The following is a 13962-nucleotide window of genomic DNA, read 5'->3' on the forward strand; positions in this document are numbered from 1 at the left end:
ATTTATCAAACCCGTCCTTTAAAACTCAACTTTCCATGTCTTGTCTAAGAAAACTTCTCTTATTCTTAGGTCTCATGTGCTCTTCTAATAGTCTAAAATTCTAATAGTCTAAAATTTTTGCTATTCAATTTGCATTATTGAAAATTTGTATATGCTGTGAGATACAGAGCAGATTTCATGTTTTTAATGTGGATAACCAGTTGAATAACAGAATTATCTGTAAAGTTGTTGCCGTTGTTGTTAGGTGCCATTGAGTCAGTTCCGACTCATAGCGACCCTGTGTGTAACAGAATGAAACACTGCCTGGCTCTGCATCATCCTCAAAATTGTTGCTATGTTTGAGCCCACTGCTGTAGCCACTGTGTCAACCCATCTCGTTGAGGGTCTTCCTTTTTCACTGGCCCGCTACCTTACTGAGCATAATGTCCTTCTCCAGGGGCTAGTCCCTCCTGATAACATGTCCAAAGTATGGAAGACAAAGTCTTGTCATCCTCCCTTCTTCTTTTTTATTGTACTTTAGATGAAGGTTTATAGAACAAACTACTTCCTCATCAAACAATTAGTACACACATTGTTCTATGACACCCACGACATGTCAACACTCTCCCTTCTCAACCCTGGGTTCCCTATTGCCAGCTTTCCTGTCCCCTCCTGGCTTCCAGTCCTTGCCCCAGGGCTGGTGTGCCCCTTTAGTCTTGTTTCGCTTTATGGGCCTGTCCAATCTTTGGTTGAAGGGTGAACCTCAGGGGTGACTTCATTACTGAGATGAAAGGGTGTCCGGGGGTGATACTCTCAGGGTTTCTCCAGTCTCTGTCAGGCCAGCAAGTCTGGTCTTTTTGAGTTAGAACTTTGTTCTACATTTTTCTCCAGCTCTGTCCAGGACCCTCTATTGTGATCCCTGTCAGAGCAGTCAGTGGTGGTAGCCAGGCACCATCTAGTTGTACAGGACTCAGTCTGGTAGAAGCCGTGGTAGATGTGGTCCATTAGTCCTTTGGACTAATCTTTCCCTTGTATCTTTAGTTTTCTTCATTCTCACTTGCTCCCAAAGGGGTGAGACCAGTGGGTACCCTAGATGGCCACTTACAGGCTTTTAAGACCCCAGACGCTACTCACCAAAGTAAAATGTAGAACATTTTCTTTATAAACTATATTATGCCCATTGAGCTAGATGTTCCCCAAGACCATGGTCCCCACAGCCCTCAGCCAAGCAGTTCAGTCCCTCAGGGAGTTTGAATGTGTCTATGGAGCTTCCATGACCTTGGCTTTGTACAAGTTGTGCTGGCTTCCCCAGTATTGTGCTCTGTCTTACCCTTCACCAAAGTTAACACTTATCTATTGTCTATTTAGTCTTTTTCCATCCCCATCCCTCTCCTCCCTAGTAAATATCAAAGATTATTTCTTTCTATATGTAAAGCTTTTCAGTACAGTAGTGGTCTCATACAATATACGCCATTTTGTGATCGCCATCCTCCCTTCTAAGGAGCATTCTGGCTATACTTCTTCTGAGACAGATCTGTTCATTCTTCTGGCAGCCCATGGTATATTCAATATTCTTTGCTAATGCCATAATTCAAAGGCATCAATTCTTTGGTCTTCCTTATTCATTGTCCAGCTTTCACATGCATATGAGGCAACTGAAAGTATCATGGCTTGAGTCAGGGGCACTTAGTCCTCAAAGTGGCATCTTTGCTTTTCAACACTTTAAAGAGCTCTTTTGCAGCAGATTTGCCTAAGGCAATATGTGTTGTTTGATTTCTTGACTGCTGCTTCCGTGGGTGCTGATTGTGGATCCGAGTAAAATGAAATCCTTGACAACTCCAATATTTTCTCCATTTATCATGATGTTGCTTATTGGTCCAGTTGTGAGGATTATTTTCTTTATGTTGAGAAGTAATCCATACTGAAGACCGTAGTCTTTGATATTCATCAATAAGTGCTTTGAGTCCTCTTTGCTTTCATCAAGCAAGATTGTGTTACCTGTATATCACAGGTTATTGAGTCTTCCTCCAATCCAGATGCCCTGTTCTTCTTCACATAGTGCAGCTTCTTGGATTATTTACTCAGCATACAGATTGAATAAGTATGGTAAAAGGATACAACCCCAATGCACACTTTGCCCAATTTTAAACCACGCACTCTTCCCTTGTTCTGTTCTATACTGCCTCTTGGTCTGTTTACAGGTTCTGCATGAGCACAACGAAGTGTTCTGGAATTCCCACTCTTCACGATGTTATCTATAATTTGTTATGATCCACACAGGCCAATGCCTTTACATTGTCGATAAAACACAGGTAAACATCCTTCTGGTATTCTCTGCTTTCAGCCATGATCCATCTGACAGCAGCAACAATATCCCTCGTTCCATGTCCTCTTCTGAATCTGGCTTTAATTTATGGCAGTTCCCTGTCTATGTACTGCTGCAACCGTTTTTGAATTAAATTCGGCAAAATTTTACTTGCATGTGATATTAATGCTATCATTCGATAATTTCTGCATTCTGTTGTATCATCTTTCTTTAGAATGGGCACAAATATGAATCTCTTCTAGTCAGTTGGCCAGGTAGATGTCTTCCAATTTTCTTGGCATAGACGAGTGAGCACCTCCAGCACTACATCCATTTGTTGAAAGATCTCAGTTGGTACTGCATCCATTCCTGGAGACTTGTTTTCGCCAGTGCCTTCAGTTCAGCTTGGATTTCTTCCTTCAGCACCATTGGTTCCTGATCATATGCTACCTCTAAAAATGGTTGAATGGCAACCAGTTCTTCTTGGTACAGTGTTTGATACTGTGTTCCTCCCGTTTTCTTTTGATGCTTCCTGAGACGTTCGCATTTTGCCCACAGAATTCTTCAAAATTGCAACTCGAGGCTTGAATTTTTTCTTAGCTTTTTCAGCTTGAGAAATACTGAGTGTGTTGTTCCACTTTGGTTTTCTAACTCCAGGTCGTTGCACATTTCATTACACTTTGTCTTCTTGAGCCACTCTTTGAAATCTTTTGTTCCAGTTCTTTTACCTCATCATTTCTTCCATTCACTTTAGCTACTCTATGTTCAAGAGCAAGTTTTCAGAGTCTCTTCTGAGATCCATTTTGGTGTTTTCTTTCTTTCCTATCTTTTTAATGACCTTTTGCTTTCTTCATGTATGATGTCCTTGATGTCATCCCTCTACTTATCTGGTGTTACAATTCGTATAGTTACCACTTTAGAATTTACTCAGAAAAATTCCACATCAGAAATAAACACAGGTAAAGTTTTTAAATTCAAATCATGGCTTTTATTATTTATAATAATCAAATATTGGAAACAATATCTAATATCAGGGGAACAGATATATATTTTATTCATAATGAAATGCTATACCGCACTTAAAATCAATTAGGTCACATCTATGACCAGGATACATCTCAAAAATGTAAGAATTGATGAAAAAAAATTTTAAGGCATTTCTGTCCCTTCCTCCCCAACACAGTCAAGCTTGTTGAAAAGGTTGAATGTAATCATTGTTTGTTTTCTCACCACCTAATACTCAAACGACTTTAATTCAGCCTTTGTTTCCCTTACTTAGAGAGAAAGCTTTCACTAACATAGTCAGTATTGCAAAATCCAGTAGCTATTTTTAAGTCTTTATCTTCCTCGGCTTCTGCATTCAATCTGACCTTGCTGACCACACCTTCTTTTCTAATAGTTTTCATCCCTTGGCTTTTGTGCACATTACTTCCTTCGTTTTCTTCCTACTTTTCTGACCTAATGTAGAATGGTCTGTATCCAGTCATTGAATTTTGGCCGTTACTCAAAGGTTGGTTCTCAACACTCTTCTCTTTCTTCTCACTGTATATTCTCTAGGCATTTTTAGTCATGCTCTTGTCTTCAGTTATCACCTATACGTAAATAGCTTAACAAATCATAGCCCCAAATCCACATACCTAACTCTAATCTTGTTATGTTCACTTGGTTATTTCAAAGACAAATTGAGATTATCTAAAAAAGAACTCATGATATCCCTCATAACCTCTGTGTACCCTCATAACTCCCTGGGGTTCACAATCTTAGGATATGATACCACCTTCCACTCAGCTATGCAAGTCAGAGAACTAGGAATCATTCGTTAAGCCTCCTTCTTTCTCCGTATTTAATCCAACCATTTTGTCTTGTTTTTGTTTCTTGAATCCAACCACTTGTCTTAACTACTGCCACTCCTCTAGTCCGAGGTATCATCATCTCTCACTGGAACTGCTAGAATGTACGAATAGGTCTCCCCATATCTACTCTGACCCCTCTCTGATCCATATCCTGCATGGTAGCCAGAGTATTATGTCTTCCTTTTTTTCTTTTCAAAATGCAAATCTAATTATCTGATTCACTGTATAAAAGTCTTCAGTGTCCATACCCACATGCTAATCAAGACCAAAATCCTTAATATGACTAACAAGGTCTTACATGGACTGGCCTCTACCTCCCTTTCTAGGCTCATCTCATAACATTCCCTCCAGCTTTACGGTATCTCACTACCCTGACCTTTTATTTCTTCAAGTATCTCATGTCGTCTGCTGCTGCAAGACTTCATAGGTACAATTCCTGTGTAGAATGTTCTCCCAACCTATCCTCCACCATCTCTTATCTATTGCTATCTCCTTGCAGAAGCAGCCCTGGTGGCACAACAGTTAAGTGCTTGGCTGTTAACTGAAAGGTTGGTTGTTCGAACACATCCAGTGGCTCTTCAGGAGAAAGACATGGCAATCTGCTCCCATAAAGATTACAGCCTAGAAAACACTATGGGGCAGTTCTACTCTGTACCATGAGTCACAGTGAGTTGAAAATCAACTCAATGGCACCTAACAACAACATCTTGCACATTCAAGCATTACTTCCTCAAGGAAGTCTTACCTGACTATGTAGCGGAAGTTGGAAACCAAAGCCACTATTCCAGTTTATAATTACATAGGTATATCCATCACTTTACTGTAATTCCATAACAGCAGGACAAGCATTGTATCTTCTTTCTCCTAGCACTATATCTGCAGCACCCATTATAGTCCTAGGCACTTAATAAGGACTCAAATGTTTGTTGAATAAATTTTAAAAATTAAAAAAAAAAATTATTGTACTTTATGTGAAAATTTACGTAGCAAATTAGTTTCCCATCTGATGGTTTGTACATAAAGTGTTTCATGACTTTGGTTGCATTCCCCTCAATGTGTCAGCACTCTGACCATTTCTACCCTGGGTTCCCCATTTCCTTTTATTTGGATTTTTCTTCTATTCCTGCCTTCTCATTTTTGTTTTTAGGAAAGTGTCATTTTGATCTTGTATAATTGGTTGTTCTAGAAGCATGTTTCTCTCAGGTATTACTGTTTACTTTATGGGCCTGTCTATTGTTTGGCTGAAATGTAATCTCTGGGAACGGCTTCAGTTCCAGGTCTGAAGGGTGTCTTAGGACCATAGTCTTGGGGGTTCCTCCAGCGTCTGCCAGACCACTAAGGTCTTTTTCGTGAATTTGATTTTTATTCTACATTTTTTCCCCCACTCTGTCCAGGACTCTCTGTTGTGATCCCAGTCAGAGTTCTTGGTAGTGGTAGCTGGGCACCATCTAGTTCTTCTGGTCTCAGAGTTGTGTAGCCTGCAGTTCATATGGTTCGTTAGTCCTTTGAACTAACTGCTCCCTTGAATCTTTGGTTTTCTTCATTCTCCTTTGCTCCGGAAGGGAAGAGACCAATAGTTGTATCTTAGATGGCCACTCATAATCTTTTAACACCGAAGAGGTTACACACTAAAGTAGAATGTTTGCTGATAAATTATTTAACATTATTATTCCTAACCTGTTGCCATCGAGTCGATTCAGACTCATAGCGACCCTATAGGACAGAGTAGAACTGCCCCATAGGGTTTCCATGGAGCGGCTGGTGAAATGCGAACTTGCCAACCTTTTGGTTAGCAGCTGCGTAACCAGGGCTCCTATTATTTCTAAGGTATGTGCAATATGCACCTATAGCTGCTAGAGGTTGCCTTTCTTCTCTTTTTGTTCCTCTGAAGCATATACATAACTTGTGAAGATTTAGGATACAGGTATTCCCTGCTTTTAGAAAGTTCGCTTTATGCCACTTCGCTTTTACTGAAGATTGAGATCAGAACCTGTTTTTGCTAACTAAAAGAAATCCAAAGATTTTCGCTTTTACGGAAAAAAGGCAAAAAGCAGAAACAGCGTTCAGCCTTTGTTCTACAGCAAGATGTTAAAGAGGCAGTGCACACCCTGAGCAGCAGAATGGCATCACCAAGCCCCTTCCCCAGTAACTATACTTAGCATTTGTTTTTATGATATGTTACTGTTATTTTAGGTTTTATGCGTTACTTGGTACGGTTTGGTAGCTTATTTTGGGGTCTGGGAATGCTCAAAAACTTTTCCCATATAAATTAATGGTAATCACTTCTTTGCATTATGCCATTTCAGCTTATGAATGGTTTCACAGGAATGCTCTACTTTCGGATAGTGGGGAAAACCTGTAAACCATTTAAGAGCTAATATTCTATTTAAAAAATGCTTTTATTCTTGATGTTAATACACTGTTCAAAAAAAAAAAAAAAATACTAGCAAATAAACCCGAGACCCAAACCTCATTCAAATGAAAACTTTAGTTTACTAAAAAAAAACTAGTGGGTAAACTGAAATTAAAGCCTACATTTAACTGTTGGCATACCGTTTATACCTTTACATGTAAACCAATAACCTGGACTACAGCTATATTAGAATGCTCCATTTTTATTCTTCCACAGAGATAAAAGAGATCCTTTACTGCTTTAATGTAATTTATGTAACTTTCCTGATAGTCATAATCACTGCTACATTTTATTTTGGTGCTTATTGGAAGCTGTACCATAGAGTAAGAAAGGAAATCTAAAACCTGCAAAGCTGCCATTTGTCTGTATGCGAGTGCATGTGTGTGTGTGTATGTAGAAAATGGAAACCATCAGGAATAGTACTCAAATACTGTTGACTGTACAGTATTTCCTTTACCACCTGGAATTGTCATCGAGGAATGACGTAAAAGATAAACGTTGAACTCCCAGTTAGGAGTATACTTAGTTTATGTGCTAACGTTTGATAAAAGAAAGCACAACTCTGAAACATTAAACTTTTAAAATAATTAAGTTTCACAATCAAAACCTTGATTCCATCCTAAATTGCTAAGTTAGGAACGCTGCACAGCATAACGGAAAAAGAATGCCTTTGACATAAGAGTGACTTTAGTTTCTTTCAACACTGACTAGTGCAGTTGATCATGTCATTGCATGTCTCTAGACTTCAGTTTACTCACCCCTCTAGGGACGGGGTGGAAACTGATATTTTCAACGGTCCCTGTAGTGTGAACTGTGTATTAAATCCTAAGTGTTTACTGAGCACCTAAACAGTGTGTTGGCAACCCTGGTAGTGTAGTGGTGAAGAGCTCAGCTGCTAACCAAAAAAAGGTCGGCAGTTCAAATTCACCAGGCGCTCCTTGGAACTCCTATGGGGCAGTTCTACCCTGTCCTATAGGGTCACTGAGTAGGAATCGACTCCGCGGTTACCGATTTAACAGTGTGTTGGCCCAGTCGAGGTTATCAGGGTGTTCACTGATGCGGGAAACTCCAAACCTCAGGGCCCCACTTGCCGTTGAGGGCTTCGTCCCACTGGTGGAGGACTGACCCCAGGAAGGCGCTCTCCCTGCGGTGCAAGCATTCAGTGCTGTCTCCAGGCCTCTAGGGGCAGCAGGTATATGGCGGAGAAGGAAAGAAAAGGAAGCCAAGTTTTGACTCCTGACCTGGACGCGTGCTACCTGGACCGAGAAACGTCACCAACCGGCAGCAAACGCTGAGAAAGATGAAGCGTCCGCGGGCGCGAGGCCGCAGTTCGGTTGCCTCGAAGCTTCGGTGCCTCCGCACCTCAGCGCATCGGCCCCTGGACTTTACCTGGGGCTCATCCGGGTCAGGCCTGCCTCGGAAATGAGGCCTCCTAGACAGGCCATTAAAGCTCTCGGGCAGCGCCCCTTCTGCCCCCCTAAACGCCAGCCAAGAGGGTCTTCCTAAAACACAACACAACTGTCCCTCCACCACTGAACGCCCCCAACTCCTACCGGTTCAGCTGCTGCTCTCGAGATACTTCTAGAGCCACGCCCCCTTCACTCCCGCCCCCTCCATCTGCCAATCAGTTATGAGTTGGGGGCGGGGTTTTTCTTTTCAGCCTGGCGCGGGTCCTTCAATCCTTGTTCTCTGGTGTTTAGGATGGGCGGGACTGAGGCGGGGCTCCGAGAGAGGTGGGGCCGCGAGAGGGGGAGGACACGCACGATATCTCGCGAGACTGGAGACCAGGAAGACGCCTGTATAGCCCGGCTGCTAGTGCAGCGGTGGCTGAGACAGCGGGCGCTGCAGCATCGGAAGATTCTGCTTCCGAGCCACCCCTGGTCTCCGGGCGGGGAGGCGTGACGGGGCAAGGCTGGGCCTGTGGAGGCGCGCAGCGTCCGCTGAGCTCTAGGGGCAATTCAGGCCGCGGCCTGTCAAAGCCAAGTCAGGGAGGTGCCCACCCTCCTGACAGGATAAAATGGCGGCGATGGCGCCTGGAGGTGGCAGCGGTGGTGGCGGCGTGAATCCATTCCTCAGCGATTCGGACGAGGATGACGACGAGGTAGTGGCGACTGAGGAGCGGCGGTCAGGACTTCGCTTGGGTTCCGGGGGTGGCCTGGATCCTGGCTCTGTGGGCTCGCTGTCGCCACAGGATCCCGTGGCTTTAGGGAGCAGTGCGCGGCCAGGGCTCCCTGGAGAGGCGGCTGCGGCGGCCCTGGGGGGCTCTGGGGAGACCCCGGCCCGACTGTCGATTGATGCGATCGCGGCTCAGCTGTTGCGCGATCAGTACTTGCTGACGGCCCTGGAGCTGCACACCGAGCTGTTAGAGAGCGGCCGTGAGCTGCCTCGGCTGCGCGACTACTTCTCCAACCCGGGCAACTTCGAGAGGCAGAGCGGGACCCCGCCTGGGGTGGGAGCGCCTTGCTTCCCGGGAGCAGCCGGCGTAGGAGGCGCTGGAGGCCGGGAGCCGAGTACCACGTCGGGCGGGGGACAGCTCAGTAAGTGGAAACAGCCTAGTCGCCTCCGGCGGGGTGTTGGGATTGTAAGGAGTTGGGGTGAGGGAGGAGTATTTTTGGATGGGACTCAGTATAGGAACGTTTAGGCAGCTCAGATTCGGGGGAAATGTTTTGCAGTGGAAGCAGAAGGATTTGGCAGTCACTGTTCTGCCTGCCTCCACCCTTGGCTGGAGTCACACTTGATCCTGGCTCCCCTCTTGATGTTGTCAAAAAAATCGAGAGTTTCTGGTTCCCTGGTTATTACGGGACTCCAGAAGACTCCCTTGTAAACTGGTTTATCGCTTTAAGCATGTTTCCTTTTTTCTCTAATCTCCCAAGTCATACTATACCAGGAAGTAGTGATTCTTAGAATACATATCCTGAGTAATTCTTTGATTCAAAGTAAGTTATCTCGCTAGAGTGCGATCTTTTCGATGGCAGGTACCTTGTTTATTTATCTTTGTGTTCTCGTTGATATGGTTAGCAAATACTGGACAGAAAAGAATACGAGGTGTCGTGGATCTTTCTGCAAAGTCAGATCCACCTTTTTTGACCCTTTGCCTTTGGGATGACTTTTTCACTCAAAAGTTGGGTTTCCTATTGCAGAAGTTTTGTTCTGTTTAAGTAAATTTCTTTCTATTTCCATACATTACTTTCACTGGTTTCCAAAATTACAGGAAATCCAAGGAGCAGGGCAGGCACCTTTTGCCTGCTGTTGATCTCATGGTCCTACCACCTAGCAGGCTTTTTTCTCTGCATAAATTAGGGAATTTACTTTTTTTTTTTTTTCACCTTGTTATAATCATTTGATCCTTCTAGAATAATCATTTACATCCTTCATCACACATTTATACACGTTTCTTACGGCTTGAAAATGTGCTATTAATGATGTACCTTAGGATTCCCAGTATCCATACCTCTTGGGAGAAGTCTTAGATTTTCCAAAATTGATGGTGTGAGGTGGTTTAGCGTGCTGTATGAGGCCAAACGGAATTTACTAAGGTTAAATGTAGTCTAATTGATTATTTTTTGCTCTTTTTTTCTCCGTACTTTTGACTAGTGTCAGAGACTTATATTGCCAAACTTTGAAGTAGTAAAAGAGCAAAGAGTGCATATTCTGTAGAGGTAAACCCTAAGCACATTCCCTCTTGGATATGGAATTTTCTCAGTAGGTATAACTTCTTTATTCAATATGTAGGATGATCTTTCTTTCAGAAGGATTTTCTTATTGTTGTCCCTTAAGACTGTAAAATGCGACAAAGAGCAGTGAAACAAAATTATAGTTTTTTTTTTTTTTAAGATTACTAAATTATTTAATAATGGTCTTCACTTGGCAAGCTCTTAGTAATTTATCAAGACCAAGCTCAAATGTCACCTTTATAATGATTTTCCACACTCCCTGGCCTAACTAGTTTGTTCATTGTATGGCTTTCAAACCTCAATCATAGCCTTTAGCATTTTTGTATTTTATTTGTTGACAGTATCATTTTTCTCCTTTAGGTATTTGAGGGACATCTTTTATTCTCCACTTTGTACAGTCCCTGGCCTATTATTGAACACAATTGAATTGCATCTGCTATATTTTTTACTATAGTAGTATAATTAAAAGTGTCATTCCTTATTTCATAACTTATATTCATTTGATTTTAAAGAATTGCTTTATCTTTTCAGCCTATCTTGTTATGGCTTCATGTCACTGTAGTGAAAATTTCTTCTTAGTTAACAACTTTTTGTATTGAAAGAGTTATGTACTTTTTTATACCCCTCCCTCAAAAAAAAACCCAAAAAACAAAACTCATTGCTGTCGAGTGGATTCTGACTCAAAGTGACTCTAAAGGACAGAGTAGAACTGCCCCATAGGGTTTCCAGGGAGTGCCTGGTGGATTCAGACTGCCAATCTTTTGGTTAGCAGCAGTAGTTCTTAACCACTATGCCACCAGGGTTTCCACATTTTTATGGGTCCTTAAAATAATGTAAGTCCTGTGACCAAACATTACAAATTGATTTTAAGTGCAATTATATATTCATATGTACCTGTGCTTTTCTATTATCCTCATTTAGTTGGACATTTTTTATGTACTGGATTTTATACACACACAGTTAATGAAAAGTTTTTATATTTTTAAGTTAATATAAAGCAAACTAAATTTAAGGCACAAAGTTATAACATTTAAACGAGTAATAGGAGAAAAAAATCAAAATTATCCGTAATTTCACCACCCACTGTTAACGGTCTTTGCCTTTCCTGTTTTCTATGCACATATCTTAAGAAGGAAAAATTGGATTAAACTATTTTACATAGCTTTATAGTTAACCTGTGAACATTATGTAATTTTTAGTTACATAATGGTATTGCATTATCTAAATGTTCATAATTTATTCAACAAGCTTTTATTTTCAGATACTTAGATTTCCCAATGTTTTCCTACTCTAAACAAATTGGTGATGAGCCGATCTTTAGGCTTATGTAGAATTTTATTTCCATAGGACAAATTATTAAAAACAGAATCGGTTCAAAGGATTTTTTTTTTATTGTGCTTTAAGTGAAAGTTTACAGTTAATGTTAGTTTCTCATGTAAAAATTTATATACACATTGCTCTGTGACCCTAGTTGTTCTCCCTATAATGTGACAGCACACTCTTCCTTTCCACTCCAGATTTCCCATGTCCATTCAGCCAGCTCCTGTCCCTTTCTGCCTTCTCATCTTGCCTCTGGATAGGAGCTGTCCATTTAGTCTCATGTATCTACTTGAACTAAGAAGCACACTCTTCACCAGTATCATTTTATCTCTTATAGTCCAGTCTAATATTTGTCTGAAGACTTGGCTTTGGGAATGATTTTAGTTCTGGGCTAACGGAGGGACTGGGGGCCATGTCCTCTGGTGTCCCTCCAGTCTCAGTCAAACTATTAAGTCTGGTCTTTTTACCAGAATTTGAGTTCTGTACCCCACTTTCCTCCTGCTCCATCAGGGACTTTTTGTTATGTTCCCTGTCAGGTGGTCATTGGTGGTAGCCGGGCACCATCTAGTTCTCCTGGTTGATGGTGTCTCTGGTTTATATGGCCGTTTCTGTCTCTTGGGCCCAAATTTTCCTTGTGTTTTTGGTGTTCTTCATTCTCACAAAGGATATTTTTTAAAAATTGAAATCTTTTGATAAGTATAGACACATTGCCTTCTGAAAGACTTTAATAATTTTCATTTCTTTCATCATTTTATGAAAATGCCCTTCTGAAAGTGGTTCTTGTTTGATGCTTTGAAATAAACTTTTTTGATATTTCAGTGGTTTTAACTAAATGACTTTTCTAAAATTCCTTATCCTCCCTTACCTTCCTTGACTTCCAGTTACTAATCTTTGAGATCTTTCTGTCAGTCTCCTATTTTTAACTTTAAATAGCACAGCATAAAATGGACAAGAATAGCAATTTCAGAAGTGCGTTTCTTACAGAAACAAGCATCCAAAGCTTTTTATTTCTTTTATTTCCTCAGTTCTAAGACAGATATTTTTCTACTTTATAGCATCTCTGAAATTGGGATGTGGCTTATAATCCATGATAACATCATAGTTTATATAGCAACATTTTTTTTTTCCTCAGTGGTGGTCATGGATTGAATTGTGTCCCCCCAAAATATCTGTCAGCTTTGCTAGGTCCTGATTGCCAGTATTGTATGATTGTCTACGATTTTGTCATCTGATGTGATTTCCCTATGTGTTGTAAATCCTATCACTATTATGTTAATGGAATGCATTAGTGGCAGCTATATTCATGAAATCTACAAGATTAGGTGGTGTCTTAAGCCAGTCTCTTTTGAGATATGAAAGAGAAAAGTGAGCAGAGAGACATGGGGACCTTATACCACCAAGAAAGCAACACCAGGAGCATGTTCTTCAGACTTGAGGTTCCTGTATGGAGAAACTCCTAGACCAAGGGAAGATTAATGGCAAGAACCTTCCTGCAGAGCTGGCAGAGAGAGAAAGCCTTCCCCAGGAGCTGATGCCCTGAATTTGGACTTGTAGCCTACTAGACTGTGAGAGAATAAATTTCTCTTTGTTAACGCCATCCACTTGTAGTATTTCTGTTACAGCAGCACTAGATAGCTAAGGCAGTGATACATAAAATAATAATGTAAGTTGTAATTGATGGTGTCTTAGGTTGGATGCTATTTAGGTTGATGCTTTCTGCAGTGAAGATTTGAATAGAGGTTTGTTACAGGTGTATTGTAGAAAGATTCTTCTTAGCAATATAAGTGAAATATCCTTTTTTAAAAAAAGCATCATTATGGTCATAATAACATACTTCTATGGGTGAATTGTGCTACTGGCTATTGGAAATTCAAAAATTTCTTGTTTCAAACAATATAATAATACTAAAAACTATTATTTATGTATCTTTTCCCCCCTCAAACTATAGTATTTTAATAGGAAAAGAGGAAAGTATGGCGGTAACAGTGATGAAGTGGACTTTTTACACATAAAAAAAAAAACATATTCTCCTTTAATTGTCATAATACCTTATATTGCAGGTGATTGTTATCATCCTTGTAAAGTGGCAACAGTAAGGTTTAAAGAGTTTGTATATAACTTGCCGAAGGTCATAAAAGATAAGAAGCAGTAGGGCCAGTATCCAAAGTCAGATTTGTCTGACTCAAAACCTCTTGATCTCTTCATGATGTTTGTTGCTTCTTTAAAATGTCAACAGTGATAGAAAAATTGCATTGATTAAGGGTAGGATTACACAGCCAGTTATTGTAATTGCTGTCAATAAGTTGTATACCTGTAAAAAGTTGAATTGGCAAAAGTTGTGTGATAGATAACTTACAACAATGACAAAAACAAACAAAAAAAAAGTGTAACTGCTGAGGCTGGTTGTGTACAACCAAA

At 40.9% G+C, this 13962-nt stretch overlaps 2 protein-coding genes across 6 annotated transcripts in view; one reads left to right on the top strand and one right to left on the bottom strand.

Moving 5' to 3' along the window:
* The window catches only part of LOC126085124 (GPI ethanolamine phosphate transferase 1-like), a 99798-nt gene extending 91673 nt beyond the window's left edge, over positions 1-8125 (bottom strand). The window contains exon 1 of the mRNA XM_049900147.1: positions 8104-8125. The gene's annotated coding sequence lies outside the window, so the exon portion shown is untranslated. The remainder of the gene's footprint in view (positions 1-8103) is intronic.
* A 208-nt stretch (positions 8126-8333) lies between these two features.
* Positions 8334-13962, top strand: part of RELCH (RAB11 binding and LisH domain, coiled-coil and HEAT repeat containing) — a 145220-nt gene continuing 139591 nt past the window's right edge. For all 5 annotated transcript variants that reach the window (XM_049902141.1, XM_049902142.1, XM_049902143.1 and 2 more), the window contains exon 1: positions 8334-9087. In XM_049902141.1, the coding sequence (XP_049758098.1) occupies positions 8568-9087 (520 nt within the window). In that variant the 5' untranslated portion in view covers positions 8334-8567. The remainder of the gene's footprint in view (positions 9088-13962) is intronic.

The sequence above is a fragment of the Elephas maximus genome, chromosome 11 (genome assembly GCF_024166365.1).
Source record: "Elephas maximus indicus isolate mEleMax1 chromosome 11, mEleMax1 primary haplotype, whole genome shotgun sequence".
NCBI lineage: Eukaryota > Metazoa > Chordata > Mammalia > Proboscidea > Elephantidae > Elephas > Elephas maximus.